The sequence below is a fragment of the Atractosteus spatula genome, chromosome 14 (assembly GCF_055471065.1).
Source record: "Atractosteus spatula isolate fAtrSpa1 chromosome 14, fAtrSpa1.hap1, whole genome shotgun sequence".
Classification (NCBI taxonomy): Eukaryota; Metazoa; Chordata; class Actinopteri; order Semionotiformes; family Lepisosteidae; genus Atractosteus; species Atractosteus spatula.
In genome coordinates this window covers 31,376,945-31,397,033 of record NC_142719.1, presented here as the reverse complement: position 1 = coordinate 31,397,033, position 20,089 = coordinate 31,376,945, and the positions used below count along the sequence as shown (strand labels likewise).

The 20,089-nt window shown below is 54.6% G+C and overlaps 1 protein-coding gene across 3 annotated transcripts; it reads right to left on the bottom strand.

Moving 5' to 3' along the window:
- Positions 1 to 227: 227 nt before the first annotated feature.
- On the bottom strand, positions 228 to 18,210 carry cdc23 (CDC23 (cell division cycle 23, yeast, homolog)). Of its 3 annotated transcripts, none has more exons than XM_088932091.1 (16): positions 18,026 to 18,210; positions 17,484 to 17,556; positions 17,094 to 17,231; positions 16,164 to 16,206; positions 15,950 to 16,055; positions 14,022 to 14,154; positions 5,046 to 5,223; positions 4,758 to 4,855; positions 4,472 to 4,553; positions 4,181 to 4,334; positions 3,214 to 3,333; positions 3,059 to 3,134; positions 2,488 to 2,549; positions 1,892 to 1,970; positions 1,537 to 1,656; positions 228 to 1,150 (listed from the first exon to the last, which is right to left on the bottom strand). In XM_088932091.1, exons 2-16 carry the CDS (start codon positions 17,517 to 17,519, stop codon positions 983 to 985), a joined length of 1,593 nt encoding a protein of 530 aa, XP_088788217.1. In that variant the 5' UTR covers positions 17,520 to 17,556; positions 18,026 to 18,210; the 3' UTR covers positions 228 to 982. The 3 variants fall into 3 exon arrangements, with proteins under 3 accessions (XP_088788217.1, XP_088788215.1, XP_088788216.1); XM_088932089.1 differs by having other exon boundaries at positions 18,057 to 18,204; XM_088932090.1 differs by having other exon boundaries at positions 17,897 to 18,196.
- Positions 18,211 to 20,089: the final 1,879 nt, after the last annotated feature.

Here is a 20,089-nt window from a genome sequence, read left to right as displayed (position 1 = left end):
GTGTTCTCTACTCACATTCTCGTGCAGGGGGAGAGCAGCAGGAATCCAGCCTTGCTGATTCTCCTGGCAGCTGGGACTGGTATCTCAGAGCCTGCACTGAACATCAGCTCAGTAAGCACTGGTGCTTTTTTTATCTCTGTCATGATCTCCCGTTTCCCCAACCAGTGCCTCTTGGGTGTAAAGTTAATATTAGAAGAAAAAAAACAGACATCCTGAAATTCAGAAAATCACTAAATATTTTTTTTTTTAATGTCCACAACTGAACTGTGATTATGGGAAGACCCCATGACTTTACCTGGTTAATTGGCACTGCTGTGTGAGAACAAGGACAGACTAAAATGGGAGCAGTGGTTAAGCTTGGCCCCCGGACTCCTGCCCATTACAAGTCTTTTCTCCAGCTACTCCTTAATTACAGAAGTGATCTGGAGCCCGGTGGTTGTTTAGGCAGTCGATGGGCACAGAGGGGCTCCAGCCCCAGGTTACAAGTCCTAAATAGATCTGCTCCACTCAGAGTCTGTGTTCTGATCCAGGCCGCAGTCTGGAGATCGGGGCCGTGTTCAAGTCCCGGCCGCAGGTGGGAGATCGGGGCTGTGTTCTGATCCAGAACCTCATCCTGACCTGAAGGAAGGAGTGCCTCAGAGGATCAGTACTTCAGGGGAAGAAGCACACCAGGCTGTTGCAGTTGTGAGTGGCTGTACTCTTCTTGGTAAAAGCTGGGAGAAGCCAGTGAAAGCGCCGGCCCCCAGCGCCACAGCTGTCCAGAGGGGCTTTACTGGAAGGACGGGGGGCTGTTCGGGTAGGCCTGGCTGCTGCCCCCACAGAGGACCAGCACAACAGCAGAAAACACATGGGGAGGAAAGACGGGGCCTAAGCCACCAAGGGCACAGCCTGGCTCATCACAGGCACCCCAGGGGGCACTGCTATGTGGGGGTGTCGCTGGGGGGGGGGGAGTGGGGGGGAGGCGGAGGATACCGTCATGCCATCAGGGGGTGACGGAGGATAGGTTGAGGGGAGACACTCTTCGGACAGGGGTGTTGTTGTTGGACAGTGGCCCGAAGACAAATGGCAGAGGGAGGTCAGAGGACGGGGCCTCGCCCTGACCTCTGACCTGAGAGATCTGGCGCAGGAGTGCCTTCCCATCCTCCCGGGCCTGGGGAAAATGACATCACGGCTGTTAATTACACACAATTACGTGACACGGGTCGTTAGTTTAATCTGAGCTGCAGCCAGCCAGAAGCCACCACTACTTAAATATCACAGCTACTGCCAAAACAGGCAATGTTTAGCACACAGCACCACGACACACTGGCCGCGGTATAAAATATTTACCACACTGCACCGCGACACACCGGCCACAGCGTGAATATCTATCACACGGCATCGTGTGAGATTTCAGACTAGGAAGATGCTGGTCATTACGATACGGACATGGGTGATGCCCATTAAGTCCATTCTGCTGACACAGTCCCCATGGACTGGACACTGCGCGCGACTCTGAGGAATGCTGGGAAGGACACGGGTCGCAGGCTGACTCACGTCATTGTAGTCGCAACAGCGCTGGGCACAGAGAGAGGCCTCGTCGTAGCGCTTGTTCTTGAAGTAGTACTGGCCCAGATACCTGAACGCCGTGCTCAGCTCCACATGCTCCAGCTGCTCCTACGGAAAGGAAATGCGTAGTGACAGGTTAGGACATTGTCCTCACGCAGCAATTGTGATCTGATCATCTAATGAAAACGTGCATTCAAAACTGCATTGCATTGCTTTGTGTGCTTATACTGTGCAGTAGGCGTGTATTAGCTGTGAAGAAGGGTTGTGCAGTTGTACAGCTGTGCACAAATGCCGTACCGTGCAGCACGTGTGGTTGTGCAGGAAATAGGCAGCGCAGACTCACCCCACAGGAGAAGATATCCTGGATGTAAATGACGTAGCACTGAGCTGCCTGGTCAGACTCGTTCAGCTGCTCATGAAGCCTGAAAAAAGCCACAATGTAGTGCACACTGCACATCGTACCACACGCACACACCGAACTGAACACACCGCACATTGTACCACACGCACACACTGCACATCGTACCACACGCACACACCGAACTGAACACACCGCACATTGTACCACACGCACACACTGCACATCGTACCACACGCACACACCGAACTGAACACACCGCACATTGTACCACACGCACACACTGAACATCGTACCACATGCACACACTGAACTGCACCACACACACTGCACATCGTACCACGCACACACCGCACTGCAGACGCACACTGCACTGTACTGCAGCTGTATTGTACACTGTAGTGCAACACTGTGTTCAGTGGAACAAACGCCTTGTCGCAGACACATGTGCAGTAGACACACCCCTCCATGTACTGTACCACGCAGGATGAAAGCTCGGGAAGACGGAGAGACAAGGGTGCAGACGAAGACTACGACAAGGAGACACAGGCAGAGACGGGGCGTGACGGACAGGTACTCACTTAGCCAGCTTGAGCAGGGCCATCCTCTCCACGTCTCCCACCGAGTGCGCCCTCCAGTAACACTGGCACACAGAGTACAGAAACACGTTACCACCACCGCTAGCAATGAGCTCCAGACTGCAGCCACAGTCTGAAACCTGCACACCCCATCGTGCCACTGGGACACAGACCTCACAGACCTCCCCCAGGGCTGTCCCACTGACTCTGGAGAGAGCAGTGCTCCTGCCTGTAAACACAGTCTGAAACCTGCACACCCCATCATGCCACTGGGACACAGACCTCCCCAGGGCTGTCCCACTGACTCTGGAGAGAGCAGTGCTCCTGCCCGTAAACACAGTCTGAAACCTGCACACCCCATCATGCCACTGGGACACAGACCTCCCCAGGGCTGTCCCACTGACTCTGGAGTGAGCGCTCCTGCCTGTAAACACAGTCTGAAACCTGCACACCCCATCATGCCACTGGGACACAGACCTCCCCAGGGCTGTCCCACTGACTCTGGAGCGAGCAGCGCTCCTGCCTGTAAACCCCAGCACAGCGCCACCGCCTGGTCGAACACACGGCCCAGTACCTTCTTGGCCTCCACGTGCTGCGACAGCTTCTCGTAGCACTCCCCCAGCGCCACCAGCATCCGCGAGTCGTTGGGCCTGCGGGACAGACGCACTGTGACAGGACGCAGAGTTACAGGGCGCGAGGCGGCCGGCCCACACGGGCGCGCAGACTGACCTCAGCTGGTGCGCTCGGCGGTAGTAGTACAGGCAGTAGAAGGGCATCTTGAGGATCTCGTAGGTCTGTCCCAGCCCATACCAGGCCCGGTAATCCCTCTTGTTCACCTCGATCGCATGCCTGCAAAAATCAGCACGCCGTTGTACAGGTGCGCACTGACGTCACCCTCAGGACAGGGGAGCTATCCACCCAGCCACCCCTCTTCTAATCACCTCATGCAGCGCAGGGTCGCAGGGTAGCTGGAGCCTATCCCAGCAGGCAACAGGAGCAAGCCTGGGAACACCCTGGATGGGACGCCAGTCCATCGCAGGGCACACACACAGACACAGACCCGTGCACTCTCACACCAGGGCTAATTTTTCCAGAAGCCAATTAACCTACAAGCATGTCTTCAGACTGAGGGAGCACCTGGAGGAAAGCCAAGTGAACATGGGAAGAACATTCAAACTCCACACAGATGTGTGCAGAGTTCTATCTGTTAAGTAACATGTGTGATATGTGGGTCTGTTTTATAGGTGTGCTGTACAGTATTACCTGGACACCAGGTGTGTATTACCTGTATTAGAGGTGTGCTGTAGTATATTACCTGTACTGCAGGTGTATATTACCTGTATTAGAGGTGTGCTGTAGTATATTACCTGTACTGAAGGTGTGTATTACCTGTATTAGAGGTGTGCTGTACAGTATTACCTGTACTCCAGGTGTGTATTACCTGTATTAGAGGTGTGCTGTAGTATATTACCTGTACTCCAGGTGTGTATTACCTGTATTAGAGGTGTGCTGTACAGTATTACCTGTACTCCAGGTGTGTATTACCTGTATTAGAGGTGTGCTGTAGTATATTACCTGTACTCCAGGTGTCTATTACCTGTATTAGAGGTGTGCTGTAGTATATTACCTGTACGTGTGTATTACCTGTATTAGAGGTGTGCTGTAGTGTATTACCTGGACTCCAGGTGTGTATTACCTGTAGGCCTGTATGGCTGCAGACGTGTTCTTCATCTCCATGTACTCATGACCCATGAGTGTCCAGGCACCCAGGCAGCGTGGGTTCAACTTCAGTGCTCTCTGGAAGTACAGCGCAGCCTTTTCATGCTGTGAGCGCAGACTGTAGTAGTTACCTGAGAGCAAGAGAGCACTGTCAGGACCCTCAATGAATCCCACCACCTAGACCCGTGTGCAGGGCTACAGTGAACCTTGCCCTCTCTCCCTCACACCTGTCCAGACCAGCCCTGGGTGTTCTCTGGAGCACACTCACCGATGACACAGCAGGTCTCCACACGGTACTTGTCGATCTCACACAGGTTGTGAGCCAGATAGCTCAGCTCTGGTTTCATACTCTGGCAGAAGGGAAAAGAGAAGGATAAGAAGGTTCCGACCCTGACAGTGAAAGCAATTAATAACAGTAACGACAACAACACCGGGGCAGGGAGAGGAGCCCCCGCGGGGCACATTCTGGTCTTTCATGCTGCAGACAGTAGAGTCTGGTGTTAAAAGTGATGAGGCTGTAAGGAAAAATAAAACTGAACGCTAAGGAGCCTCACCCTGACGTACAGCAGGTTGGAGAAGGTGTCCATGTTCTCGATGCGATAGGGGTCCTGCTCTCTCAGCTCATTGAACACAGACAGCGCTTGGTCAATATCTGGGAGAGGAGACAGACAGACAGGGGCTCACACAGATGAACTAGACATTAAACACAGACAGAGCCTGGTCGGTATGTGTGAGAGGAGACAGACAGACAGGAGCTCACACAGATGAACAGATTAACTATCAGGGAGTGAGAAGAGGAGAGAGGCGGAGCGAGGGAGAGGGCGAGCGCTCACAGTCCTTACCACGGATGTTGTGGTAGGCAACGGCGATCTGGGAGATGATGTAGGTGCTCTTGGAGAAGCCGATGTCAATCAGGCTCTGGTATTTCTGCAGGGCCTCTGTGATCATCTGCAGCTCTGTGTACATGTGGGCCAGGAAGAAGTCCTTGATCCAGCAGTCTGGGAGAGAGAGGGTCTTCAGCTGCAGAGGGAACCAGGGAGTGTGCATTACATGGCTACTGTTTCAGTGTGCACCACTACCACATGACTACTATATCAAGAGTGCACCACTACCATATACCCACTGTATTAGAGTGCACCACAACCACATGACTACTTTATCAAGAGTGCATCACTACCACATGACTACTGTATCAGAGTGCACCACTACTATTACTACAGTCCGAGTGTGCTGCAGGACTGTGCCAGGGTGTGTATTACAGTCCGAGTGTGCTGCAGGACTGTGCCAGGGTGTGTATTACAGTCCGAGTGTGCTGCAGGACTGTGCCAGGGTGTGTATTACAGTCCGAGTGTGCTGCAGGACTGTGCCAGGGTGTGTATTACAGTCCGAGTGTGCTGCAGGACCGTGCCAGTGTGTGTATTGCAGTCCGAGTGTGCTGCAGGACCGTGCCAGGGTGTGTATTACAGTCCGAGTGTGCTGCAGGACCGCGCCAGGGTGTGTATTACAGTCCGAGTGTGCTGCAGGACCGCGCCAGGGTGTGTATTACAGTCCGAGTGTGCTGCAGGACCGCGCCAGGGTGTGTATTACAGTCCGAGTGTGCTGCAGGACCGTGCCAGGGTGTGTATTGCAGTCCGAGTGTGCTACAGGACTGCGCCAGGGTGTGTATTACAGTCCGAGTGTGCTGCAGGACTGTGCCAGTGTGTGTATTACAGTCTGAGTGTGCTGCAGGACTGTGCCAGGGTGTGTATTACAGTCCGAGTGTGCTGCAGGACCGCGCCAGGGTGTGTATTACAGTCCGAGTGTGCTGCAGGACTGTGCCAGGGTGTGTATTGCAGTCCGAGTGTGCTGCAGGACTGTGCCAGGGTGTGTATTACAGTCCGAGTGTGCTGCAGGACTGTGCCAGTGTGTGTATTACAGTCCGAGTGTGCTGCAGGACTGTGCCAGTGTGTGTATTACAGTCCGAGTGTGCTGCAGGACTGTGCCAGGGTGTGTATTACAGTCCGAGTGTGCTGCAGGACTGTGCCAGTGTGTGTATTACAGTCAGGGTGTGTATTACAGTCAGGGTGTGTATTACAGTCTGAGTGTGCTGCAGGACCGCGCCAGGGTGTGTATTACAGTCTGAGTGTGCTGCAGGACTGTGCCAGGGTGTGTATTACAGTCCGAGTGTGCTGCAGGACTGTGCCAGGGTGTGTATTACAGTCCGAGTGTGCTGCAGGACTGTGCCAGGGTGTGTATTGCAGTCCGAGTGTGCTGCAGGACTGTGCCAGGGTGTGTATTACAGTCCGAGTGTGCTGCAGGACTGTGCCAGTGTGTGTATTACAGTCCGAGTGTGCTGCAGGACTGTGCCAGGGTGTGTATTACAGTCCGAGTGTGCTGCAGGACTGTGCCAGGGTGTGTATTACAGTCAGGGTGTGTATTACAGTCAGGGTGTGCTGCAGGACCGCGCCAGGGTGTGTATTACAGTCTGAGTGTGCTGCAGGACTGTGCCAGTGTGTGTATTACAGTCCGAGTGTGCTGCAGGACTGTGCCAGTGTGTGTATTACAGTCCGAGTGTGCTGCAGGACTGTGCCAGTGTGTGTATTACAGTCCGAGTGTGCTGCAGGACTGTGCCAGGGTGTGTATTACAGTCCGAGTGTGCTGCAGGACTGTGCCAGTGTGTGTATTACAGTCAGGGTGTGTATTACAGTCAGGGTGTGTATTACAGTCCGAGTGTGCTGCAGGACTGTGCCAGGGTGTGTATTACAGTCCGAGTGTGCTGCAGGACCGTGCCAGGGTGTGTATTACAGTCCGAGTGTGCTGCAGGACCGTGCCAGGGTGTGTATTACAGTCCGAGTGTGCTGCAGGACTGTGCCAGGGTGTGTATTACAGTCCGAGTGTGCTGCAGGACCGTGCCAGGGTGTGTATTACAGTCCGAGTGTGCTGCAGGACCGTGCCAGGGTGTGTATTACAGTCCGAGTGTGCTGCAGGACTGTGCCAGGGTGTGTATTACAGTCCGAGTGTGCTGCAGGACCGTGCCAGGGTGTGTATTACAGTCCGAGTGTGCTGCAGGACTGTGCCAGTGTGTGTATTACAGTCCGAGTGTGCTGCAGGACTGTGCCAGTGTGTGTATTACAGTCAGGGTGTGTATTACAGTCTGAGTGTGCTGCAGGACCGCGCCAGGGTGTGTATTACAGTCCGAGTGTGCTGCAGGACTGTGCCAGTGTGTGTATTACAGTCCGAGTGTGCTGCAGGACTGTGCCAGGGTGTGTATTGCAGTCCGAGTGTGCTGCAGGACTGTGCCAGTGTGTGTATTACAGTCCGAGTGTGCTGCAGGACTGTGCCAGGGTGTGTATTACAGTCCGAGTGTGCTGCAGGACTGTGCCAGTGTGTGTATTACAGTCAGGGTGTGTATTACAGTCAGGGTGTGTATTACAGTCCGAGTGTGCTGCAGGACTGTGCCAGGGTGTGTATTACAGTCCGAGTGTGCTGCAGGACTGTGCCAGTGTGTGTATTACAGTCCGAGTGTGCTGCAGGACCGCGCCAGGGTGTGTATTACAGTCCGAGTGTGCTGCAGGACCGTGCCAGGGTGTGTATTACAGTCTGAGTGTGCTGCAGGACTGTGCCGGGGTGTGTATTACAGTCCGAGTGTGCTGCAGGACTGTGCCAGTGTGTGTATTACAGTCAGGGTGTGTATTACAGTCTGAGTGTGCTGCAGGACCGCGCCAGGGTGTGTATTACAGTCCGAGTGTGCTGCAGGACTGTGCCAGTGTGTGTATTACAGTCCGAGTGTGCTGCAGGACTGTGCCAGTGTGTGTATTACAGTCCGAGTGTGCTGCAGGACTGTGCCAGTGTGTGTATTACAGTCCGAGTGTGCTGCAGGACTGTGCCAGTGTGTGTATTACAGTCCGAGTGTGCTGCAGGACTGTGCCAGTGTGTGTATTACAGTCAGGGTGTGTATTACAGTCTGAGTGTGCTGCAGGACCACGTCAGGGTGTGTATTACAGTCTGAGTGTGCTGCAGGACTGTGCCAGGGTGTGTATTACAGTCCGAGTGTGCTGCAGGACTGTGCCAGGGTGTGTATTACAGTCCGAGTGTGCTGCAGGACCGCGCCAGTGTGTGTATTACAGTCAGGGTGTGCTGCAGGACTGTGCCAGGGTGTGTATTACAGTCCGAGTGTGCTGCAGGACCGTGCCAGTGTGTGTACTGCAGTCCGAGTGTGCTGCAGGACCGTGCCAGGGTGTGTATTACAGTCCGAGTGTGCTGCAGGACCGTGCCAGGGTGTGTATTACAGTCCGAGTGTGCTGCAGGACCGTCCCAGGGTGTGTATTACAGTCCGAGTGTGCTGCAGGACCGTCCCAGGGTGTGTATTACAGTCAGGGTGTGCTGCAGGACCGTGCCAGTGTGTGTATTACAGTCCGAGTGTGCTGCAGGACCGTGCCAGGGTGTGTATTACAGTCCGAGTGTGCTGCAGGACCGTGCCAGGGTGTGTATTACAGTCCGAGTGTGCTGCAGGACCGTGCCAGGGTGTGTATTACAGTCCGAGTGTGCTGCAGGACCGTGCCGGGGTGTGTATTACAGTCCGAGTGTGCTGCAGGACCGTGCCGGGGTGTGTATTACAGTCCGAGTGTGCTGCAGGACCACGTCGGGGTGTGTATTGCAGTCCGAGTGTGCTGCAGGACTGTGCCAGGGTGTGTATTGCAGTCCGAGTGTGCTGCAGGACTGTGCCAGGGTGTGTATTGCAGTCCGAGTGTGCTGCAGGACTGTGCCAGGGTGTGTATTGCAGTCCGAGTGTGCTGCAGGACTGTGCCAGGGTGTGTATTGCAGTCCGAGTGTGCTGCAGGACTGTGCCAGGGTGTGTATTGCAGTCCGAGTGTGCTGCAGGACTGTGCCAGGGTGTGTATTACAGTCCGAGTGTGCTGCAGGACTGTGCCATGGTGTGTATTACAGTCCGAGTGTGCTGCAGGACCGTGCCAGGGTGTGTATTACAGTCCGAGTGTGCTGCAGGACCGTGCCAGTGTGTGTATTACAGTCCGAGTGTGCTGCAGGACCGTGCCAGGGTGAGTATTACAGTCCGAGTGTGCTGCAGGACCGTGCCAGGGTGTGTATTACAGTCCGAGTGTGCTGCAGGACCGTGCCAGGGTGTGTATTACAGTCCGAGTGTGCTGCAGGACTGTGCCAGTGTGTGTATTACAGTCCGAGTGTGCTGCAGGACTGTGCCAGGGTGTGTATTGCAGTCCGAGTGTGCTACAGGACCACGTCAGGGTGTGTATTACAGTCTGAGTGTGCTGCAGGACTGTGCCAGGGTGTGTATTACAGTCCGAGTGTGCTGCAGGACTGTGCCAGTGTGTGTATTACAGTCCGAGTGTGCTGCAGGACTGTGCCAGGGTGTGTATTGCAGTCCGAGTGTGCTACAGGACCACGTCAGGGTGTGTATTACAGTCTGAGTGTGCTGCAGGACTGTGCCAGGGTGTGTATTACAGTCTGAGTGTGCTGCAGGACTGTGCCAGGGTGTGTATTACAGTCAGGGTGTGTATTACAGTCTGAGTGTGCTGCAGGACTGTGCCAGGGTGTGTATTACAGTCCGAGTGTGCTGCAGGACTGTGCCAGGGTGTGTATTACAGTCCGAGTGTGCTGCAGGACTGTGCCAGTGTGTGTATTACAGTCTGAGTGTGCTGCAGGACTGTGCCAGAGTGTGTATTACAGTCTGAGTGTGCTGCAGGACTGTGCCAGGGTGTGTATTACAGTCAGGGTGTGCTGCAGGACCACGTCAGGGTGTGTATTACAGTCAGGGTGTGCTGCAGGACTGTGCCAGGGTGTGTATTACAGTCCGAGTGTGCTGCAGGACTGTGCCAGTGTGTGTATTACAGTCTGAGTGTGCTGCAGGACCGCGCCGGGGTGTGTATTACAGTCCGAGTGTGCTGCAGGACTGTGCCAGGGTGTGTATTACAGTCCGAGTGTGCTGCAGGACCGCGCCAGGGTGTGTATTACAGTCCGAGTGTGCTGCAGGACCGTGCCAGGGTGTGTATTACAGTCTGAGTGTGCTGCAGGACTGTGCCAGGGTGTGTATTACAGTCTGAGTGTGCTGCAGGACCGCGCCGGGGTGTGTATTACAGTCTGAGTGTGCTGCAGGACTGTGACAGGGTGTGTATTACAGTCTGAGTGTGCTGCAGGACCGCGCCGGGGTGTGTATTACAGTCTGAGTGTGCTGCAGGACCGCGCCGGGGTGTGTATTACAGTCTGAGTGTGCTGCAGGACCGCGCCGGGGTGTGTATTACAGTCTGAGTGTGCTGCAGGACTGTGCCGGGGTGTGTATTACAGTCTGAGTGTGCTGCAGGACTGTGCCGGGGTGTGTATTACAGTCTGAGTGTGCTGCAGGACTGTGCCGGGGTGTGTATTACAGTCTGAGTGTGCTGCAGGACCGTGCCAGGGTGTGTATTACAGTCTGAGTGTGCTGCAGGACCGTGCCAGGGTGTGTATTACAGTCCGAGTGTGCTGCAGGACCGTGCCAGGGTGTGTATTACAGTCCGAGTGTGCTGCAGGACCGCGCCAGGGTGTGTATTGCAGTCCGAGTGTGCTGCAGGACCGCGCCAGGGTGTGTATTACAGTCCGAGTGTGCTGCAGGACCGTGCCGGGGTGTGTATTACAGTCCGAGTGTGCTGCAGGACCGTGCCGGGGTGTGTATTACAGTCCGAGTGTGCTGCAGGACCGTGCCGGGGTGTGTATTACAGTCCGAGTGTGCTGCAGGACCGTGCCGGGGTGTGTATTACAGTCCGAGTGTGCTGCAGGACCGTGCCAGTGTGTGTATTACAGTCCGAGTGTGCTGCAGGACCGTGCCAGGGTGTGTATTACAGTCCGAGTGTGCTGCAGGACCGTGCCAGTGTGTGTATTACAGTCCGAGTGTGCTGCAGGACCGTGCCGGGGTGTGTATTACAGTCCGAGTGTGCTGCAGGACCGTGCCGGGGTGTGTATTACAGTCCGAGTGTGCTGCAGGACTGTGCCGGGGTGTGTATTACAGTCCGAGTGTGCTGCAGGACTGTGCCAGGGTGTGTATTACAGTCCGAGTGTGCTGCAGGACTGTGCCAGGGTGTGTATTACAGTCTGAGTGTGCTGCAGGACTGTGCCAGTGTGTGTATTACAGTCCGAGTGTGCTGCAGGACTGTGCCAGTGTGTGTATTACAGTCTGAGTGTGCTGCAGGACCGTGCCGGGGTGTGTATTACAGTCTGAGTGTGCTGCAGGACTGTGCCAGGGTGTGTATTACAGTCAGGGTGTGTATTACAGTCCGAGTGTGCTGCAGGACTGTGCCAGGGTGTGTATTACAGTCCGAGTGTGCTGCAGGACCGTGCCAGGGTGTGTATTACAGTCTGAGTGTGCTGCAGGACTGTGCCAGTGTGTGTATTGCAGTCCGAGTGTGCTGCAGGACTGTGCCAGGGTGTGTATTACAGTCCGAGTGTGCTGCAGGACTGTGCCAGGGTGTGTATTACAGTCCGAGTGTGCTGCAGGACTGTGCCAGGGTGTGTATTACAGTCCGAGTGTGCTGCAGGACTGTGCCAGTGTGTGTATTACAGTCAGGGTGTGCTGCAGGACCGTGCCAGTGTGTGTATTGCAGTCCGAGTGTGCTGCAGGACCGTGCCAGGGTGTGTATTACAGTCCGAGTGTGCTGCAGGACCGTGCCGGGGTGTGTATTACAGTCCGAGTGTGCTGCAGGACCGTGCCGGGGTGTGTATTGCAGTCCGAGTGTGCTGCAGGACCGTGTCGGGGTGTGTATTACAGTCCGAGTGTGCTGCAGGACTGTGTCGGGGTGTGTATTACAGTCCGAGTGTGCTGCAGGACTGTGTCGGGGTGTGTATTACAGTCCGAGTGTGCTGCAGGACCACGCCAGGGTGTGTATTACAGTCCGAGTGTGCTGCAGGACTGTGCCGGGGTGTGTATTACAGTCCGAGTGTGCTGCAGGACTGTGCCAGTGTGTGTATTACAGTCCGAGTGTGCTGCAGGACTGTGTCAGGGTGTGTATTACAGTCCGAGTGTGCTGCAGGACTGTGTCAGGGTGTGTATTACAGTCCGAGTGTGCTGCAGGACTGTGCCAGGGTGTGTATTACAGTCCGAGTGTGCTGCAGGACTGTGCCAGGGTGTGTATTACAGTCCGAGTGTGCTGCAGGACTGTGCCAGTGTGTGTATTACAGTCCGAGTGTGCTGCAGGACTGTGCCAGTGTGTGTATTACAGTCTGAGTGTGCTGCAGGACCGCGCCGGGGTGTGTATTACAGTCTGAGTGTGCTGCAGGACCGTGCCAGGGTGTGTATTACAGTCCGAGTGTGCTGCAGGACTGTGCCAGGGTGTGTATTACAGTCTGAGTGTGCTGCAGGACTGTGCCAGGGTTGTATTACAGTCAGGGTGTGTATTACAGTCTGAGTGTGCTGCAGGACTGTGCCAGGGTGTGTATTACAGTCCGAGTGTGCTGCAGGACTGTGCCAGGGTGTGTATTGCAGTCCGAGTGTGCTGCAGGACTGCGCCAGTGTGTGTATTACAGTCTGAGTGTGCTGCAGGACTGTGCCAGGGTGTGTATTACAGTCCGAGTGTGCTGCAGGACTGTGCCAGGGTGTGTATTACAGTCAGGGTGTGTATTACAGTCTGAGTGTGCTGCAGGACTGTGCCAGGGTGTGTATTACAGTCCGAGTGTGCTGCAGGACTGTGCCAGGGTGTGTATTACAGTCCGAGTGTGCTGCAGGACTGTGCCAGGGTGTGTATTACAGTCTGAGTGTGCTGCAGGACTGTGCCAGTGTGTGTATTACAGTCTGAGTGTGCTGCAGGACTGTTCCAGGGTGTGTATTACAGTCTGAGTGTGCTGCAGGACCGCGCCGGGGTGTGTATTACAGTCTGAGTGTGCTGCAGGACCGCGCCGGGGTGTGTATTGCAGTCCGAGTGTGCTGCAGGACTGTGCCAGGGTGTGTATTACAGTCCGAGTGTGCTGCAGGACTGTGCCAGGGTGTGTATTACAGTCCGAGTGTGCTGCAGGACTGTGCCAGGGTGTGTATTACAGTCTGAGTGTGCTGCAGGACTGTGCCAGTGTGTGTATTACAGTCTGAGTGTGCTGCAGGACTGTTCCAGGGTGTGTATTACAGTCTGAGTGTGCTGCAGGACCGCGCCAGTGTGTGTATTACAGTCTGAGTGTGCTGCAGGACTGCGCCAGTGTGTGTATTACAGTCTGAGTGTGCTGCAGGACCGCGCCGGGGTGTGTATTACAGTCCGAGTGTGCTGCAGGACTGTGCCAGGGTGTGTATTACAGTCCGAGTGTGCTGCAGGACCGCGTCAGGGTGTGTATTACAGTCTGAGTGTGCTGCAGGACCGCGTCAGGGTGTGTATTGCAGTCCGAGTGTGCTGCAGGACTGTGCCAGTGTGTGTATTACAGTCTGAGTGTGCTGCAGGACTGTGCCAGGGTGTGTATTACAGTCCGAGTGTGCTGCAGGACTGTGCCAGTGTGTGTATTACAGTCCGAGTGTGCTGCAGGACTGTGCCAGGGTGTGTATTACAGTCCGAGTGTGCTGCAGGACTGTGCCAGGGTGTGTATTACAGTCCGAGTGTGCTGCAGGACTGTGCCAGGGTGTGTATTACAGTCCGAGTGTGCTGCAGGACTGTGCCAGTGTGTGTATTACAGTCCGAGTGTGCTGCAGGACTGTGCCAGGGTGTGTATTACAGTCCGAGTGTGCTGCAGGACTGTGCCAGGGTGTGTATTACAGTCTGAGTGTGCTGCAGGACTGTGCCAGTGTGTGTATTACAGTCTGAGTGTGCTGCAGGACTGTGCCAGTGTGTGTACTGCAGTCCGAGTGTGCTCCAGTAATGTACCATCTCTATGCTGGTGACGAGGTTGCACAGCTCCAGCCAGGCGCCCCAGTGCAGAGGGAGACAGTGAGTTGCCTCCACAAACACCTCCACAGCCTCCTTCAGCAGATCCAGCTTCCGCAGAACCACCCCATACCTGCAGAGAGGGACAATTATCAACATGACCCTGTAATCCCTGTGCACAGAGAATACCTACTTACAGAGGATCACAGGGAATCAATATCAGCCAGTAATCACTGTGTACACAGTACCTGCTCCACAGTATTACAGCAGGACAGCGTAGTAGTGTGAACCTGTCCAGCTCACCTGCTGCTTCTCTGAGCTAAAGTGTCACTGCTGCACAGTATTACAGTAGTACAGTGTTACTCACAGGTACAGTGTGAACCCGTCCAGCTCTCCTGCTGTTCCTCTGAGCTACAGTGTCACTGCTGCACAGTATTACAGTAGTACAGTGTTACTCACAGGTACAGAGTGAACCCGTCCAGCTCTCCTGCTGTTCCTCTGAGCTACAGTGTCACTGCTGCACAGTATTACAGTAGTACAGTGTTACTCACAGGTACAGTGTGAACCCGTCCAGCTCTCCTGCTGTTCGTCTGAGCTACAGTGTCACTGCTGCACAGTATTACAGTAGTACGGTGTTACTCACAGGTACAGAGTGAACCCCTCAAGCTCTCCTGCTGTTCGTCTGAGCTACAGTGTCACTGCTGCACAGTATTACAGTAGTACAGTGTTACTCACAGGTATGTGAACCCGTCCAGCTCTCCTGCTGTTCCTCTGAGCTACAGTGTCACTGCTGCACGGTATTACAGTAGTACAGTGTTACTCACAGGTACAGTGTGAACCCGTCCAGCTCTCCTGCTGTTCCTCTGAGCTACAGTGTCACTGCTGCACGGTATTACAGTAGTACAGTGTTACTCACAGGTACAGTGTGAACCCGTCCAGCTCTCCTGCTGTTCCTCTGAGCTACAGTGTCACTGCTACACAGTATTACAGTAGTACAGTGTTACTCACAGGTACAGTGTGAACCCGTCCAGCTCTCCTGCTGTTCCTCTGAGCTACAGTGTCACTGCTGCACAGTATTACAGTAGTACAGTGTTACTCACAGGTACAGAGTGAACCCGTCCAGCTCTCCTGCTGTTCCTCTGAGCTACAGTGTCACTGCTGCACAGTATTACAGTAGTACAGTGTTACTCACAGGTACAGAGTGAACCCGTCCAGCTCTCCTGCTGTTCCTCTGAGCTACAGTGTCACTGCTGCACAGTATTACAGTAGTACAGTGTTACTCACAGGTACAGTGTGAACCCGTCCAGCTCTCCTGCTGTTCCTCTGAGCTACAGTGTCACTGCTGCACAGTATTACAGTAGTACAGTGTTACTCACAGGTACAGTGTGAACCCGTCCAGCTCTCCTGCTGTTCCTCTGAGCTACAGTGTCACTGCTGCACAGTATTACAGTAGTACAGTGTTACTCACAGGTACAGTGTGAACCCGTCCAGCTCTCCTGCTGTTCCTCTGAGCTACAGTGTCACTGCTGCACAGTATTACAGTAGTACAGTGTTACTCACAGGTACAGTGTGAACCCGTCCAGCTCTCCTGCTGTTCCTCTGAGCTACAGTGTCACTGCTGCACAGTATTACAGTAGTACGGTGTTACTCACAGGTACAGAGTGAACCCGTCCAGCTCTCCTGCTGTTCCTCTGAGCTACAGTGTCACTGCTGCACAGTATTACAGTAGTACAGTGTTACTCACAGGTACAGAGTGAACCCGTCCAGCTCTCCTGCTGTTCCTCTGAGCTACAGTGTCACTGCTGCACAGTATTACAGTAGTACAGTGTTACTCACAGGTACAGAGTGAACCCGTCCAGCTCTCCTGCTGTTCCTCTGAGCTACAGTGTTACTGCTGCACGGTATTACAGTAGTACAGTGTTACTCACAGGTACAGAGTGAACCCGTCCAGCTCTCCTGCTCTGTGTTTCTTGCTCAGCTCCACTCGCAGCTCCCTGAGGACCTCGTTCCGCACCTGACCCTTCTCCAGCGGCCCTGCGAATCACAGCACACACACACACACACACGCAGCCTTGAGCCGGGGGCCACCACACCAGCCAAGCCGGACACGGCAGAGGGAGGCACAGCGGCGGATCCCCTCACCCAGACTGTCCACGGTCTCGTCGTCCTTCTTCTTCTCCCCGGACTGCGGAGAAAGAAGAGACAGCTGGACTGTATTAGAGGACCCTCCCTCACGGCCCCGAGAGGCTGGCTTCCTCCTGCCTGTCGGTGCAGTCAGGATAGCGCAGGCCGTCTGTACCTGCGAGAGACGGGCTCTGCGCAGGTGCCACATTACCAGCGGCTTCTCCCTATGGATACAGGCCACAGGAATGGATACACAGCACAGGGAGAGCTCAGAAACTGCAGCAGGGGGGCAGCTGCATCGGAGACTTCCTGATTGCCCCACTGTGCCTGAGATTCTACTGCCTGCGGCACACACAGCTCCTATCCCTGCTCCCGTCTGTCACCCCCAGGTGCAGAATAAACACAAAGCCAGGAGCTGCTCCGTCTCCTATCCCTGCTCCCGTCTATCAGCCCCAGGGCACAGGATAAACACACAGCCAGGAGCTGCTCCGTCTCCTATCCCTGCTCCCGTCTATCAGCCCCAGGGCACAGGATAAACACACAGCCAGGAGCTGCTCCGTCTCCTATCCCTGCTCCCGTCTATCAGCCCCAGGGCACAGGATAAACACACAGCCAGGAGCTGCTCCGTCCCCTGTCCTTCAGCCCCTGGACACAGGATAAACACACAGCCAGGAGCTGCTCCGTCTCCTGTCCTTCAGCTCCTGGACACAAGATAAACACACAGCCAGGAGCTGCTCCGTCTCCTGTCCTTCAGCTCCTGGACACAGGATAAACACACAGCCAGGAGCTGCTCCGTCTCCTGTCCTTCAGCTCCTGGACACAGGATAAACACACAGCCAGGAGCTGCTCCGTCTCCTGTCCTTGCCCCCATCTTTCAACCCTAGGGCTCAATCCCAATCTCAATCCCGCGATAAGGGCAGGAGCCAGAAGGAGGGCGCTCCGCCTCACCAGGTAGCGGGAGTACATGTACAGGAAGTAGGCCTTCTGGCTGCGGCAGCCGCGCAGGAAGTAGGCGGCGCGGTCATACTCCTTCAGGTCGAAGTAGGACTTGGCCAGGGCGTAGGTGTCCAGGTCCTGGGCGTCCTCCTGCAGAGAGGAGACAGCGCCACTGATGAAACCAGGGACCCGGGGCCACGGACAGAGAGCACGACCACAGGGGACATGTCACAGAGAGAGACGCGCACACAGTCAATCAGAGAGAGACACACACAAACTGTCAGTCAGAGAGACACAGAGAGAGACGCACACAGAGAGAGACGCACACACAGTCAGACAGACACAGAGAGAGACGCACACACAGTCAGACAGACACAGAGAGAGACGCACATAGAGACCCACCTCTGTGAAGGGGGGCGGTGGGGGCAGCTCACTCATGGGGAGGGGGCTCAGGGCAAAGGCCAGCTCCGACGCCCTGAAACCCACAGAGACAGACAGCAGTGTCAGGGTCCGGAAGACAGACAGGAGGAGGAGAAGAAGGAAGAGATTCCAGGGTCGCTGCTGGTCAGTAATTGTCTCCAGGTCTTTGCTTGAGAAGACCCGAGTGACAGACCACGAACAGAAAGCAGCAAGGCAAACAGCAAAACGGACCACTGATTCACGCTCTTTTTCCAACAGCTCTTAAGGAACAGAAACGAGAAGAGAATAAGTTAAGTGCATGAGCTCTGTTCGGAGGCAACAAGATGTAGCCTCGACTTCCGACTGGAAACAAGAACAGTTTATGCAAACAGCAACAGGACGCGACACAAGCCCACCTCTGCCTCCACACAACCTCGCAGAACAAACTGGCACTTTCCTTGGCTCTAGTTCCGCTCACGGAAAGAACGTGGAAATAAAATAATAACATGCCGCAATAACGACCAGTGCCGGAGCCCCTCCGTCACCTCACAGACACCCCGGCCGAACCGCCTTCACCATTTCACGCTGTGCGCCAGCCCTCTCTCCCGGCACAGGGCGACCACGGCGATCAGGTCCTTCTTTATCTTCACTAAATCGTTGAAATCGCAGCTCAGCGTCTCCATCTTTCCATAAACACACTGTTCCACTACCCGCGAGCCCGCCACGTCCCAGCAACGCAGACTGCGATAGGCCGTCCCTCGTCGGGGAGTGTCCAATCACCACGCAGCAACGACAAATGAAGTCAGCGTGCCGCCATGTTGGTGAAGGAGTACTGTACACCTGCCAGAATCAGATCAGAATCAGAGGGGGGAAGGAACTCGCTTGCACTGGCAGCCTAGAAAGTGAACTCCTGGTACAGCCTGAGGAACAGTGAGCCTATCTCTTAATAATGCTCGATGTTTTACGTAAAAGCCTTATGATGTGTTTGTGTTGTAAATGCCTGTAGATGTTTTGTTAATTGTGTTTGCTTTGGCTGCACTCTAATTCATTGGTCATGCCAATAAAGCTGTTTGAATTAAAAATTGAATTGAGTGCTAATAAGACCATCAGAAAACTCTAAACGAGAACTCAGCCTTTCGACCCAGTGCACTCATTTGGTCGCTGCTATATAGATAACAGCTTATAGATACACGAGTGTCTATTGATCCAGCTGTTTGTTGAAGATTCCTTGAGATGTGTCCTCAATGACATGGCTGGGCAGCTTGTTTCAGACAGCTTCTGTGTTTTAAATCTGAGTCCGAGGGTCTCATCCAGCTGTTTCTTGAAAGAAGCCAATTTTACTGGGCAGCTTGTTCCACACTCCCACCACCCTCTGAGTAAAGTTTTAAACAACTGATCTGAGGCTCTCATTCAGCAACACTAACGTCTATCATTGTCATGTTGCTTAAACAGGATCTGCCTATTCCCTAGAGACATTAATATCGCCAATCAAAATTAATCCATTCGCACTGTATTTAACCATAGCTTGAGTTGTGACCACAGTAAGACCCAATGGTCTGTATTGTTTGTCCAAGATCAGACCCCTGTCTGTGCATGGGTTTCTCCCAGTATCTGAACACAACTTGGTGAGCCCCCAAAGATCCTACTCTTATGAGCAGTATCCTTTCTTTACCAGAGCTCCACTGACTGGTTTTAAGAGCTCGTACCTCTCCTGTGTGAAACCCGGCCGGCCCGGTCTCGGTCCTCGTACCTCTTCAGTGTGAAACCCGGCCGGCCCGGTCTCGGTCCTCGTACCTCTTCAGTATGAAACCCGGCCGGCCCGGTCTCGGTCCTCGTACCTCTTCAGTGTGAAACCCGGCCGGCCCTGTCTAGGTCCTCGTACCTCTTCAATATGAAACCCAGCCGGATCGGTCTCGGTCCTCGTACCTCTTCTGCGTGAAACCCAGCCAGCCCTGTCTAGGTCCTCGTACCTCTTCAATATGAAACCCAGCCGGATCGGTCTCGGTCCTCGTACCTCTTCTGCGTGAAACCCAGCCAGCCCGGTCTCGGTCCTCGTACCTCTTCGGCGTGAAACCCGGCCGGCCTGGTCTCGGTCCTCGTACCTCTTCTGCGTGAAACCCGGCCAGCCCGGTCTCGGTCCTCGTACCTCTCCGGCGTGGCTTAGAGCTGACTGTGCTGCGCTGGTGTTGTACATTGGATGCACTGCTCTGTGACAGAGCTGACATCCTCTTCCCTCCCGGCTCTCCTGACCCGCCCTCATGTCCTCTGCGTCCCCTGCAGCGGCTCCACGGGGGGGGCCCCTGCCTCCCCCCACCTTTCTCAAACACACCCTTGCTCAATTGCACGTCTGTGTTAGACACACAGGGGGCTGTTCCCCTGTTAAACAGTAAAGCGTAAAAGTAAAACAGTAAAAGTGCAAAGCCCCAGCCCTGTGATCAGCTGGCCTCCAATTCCCTGCTGCTCCCTGCGGGTGAGGATTCTCGAGGAACATACATAAGTCAGGCAGCAGGGGGCGCTGTTTACCACACTTCAGGCATGAGAAGGATTTAGCTCCAGTTGCTCCGCTTAACGTCTGTGAATTCGCTTTCAGGAATTAACTGAACTCCATA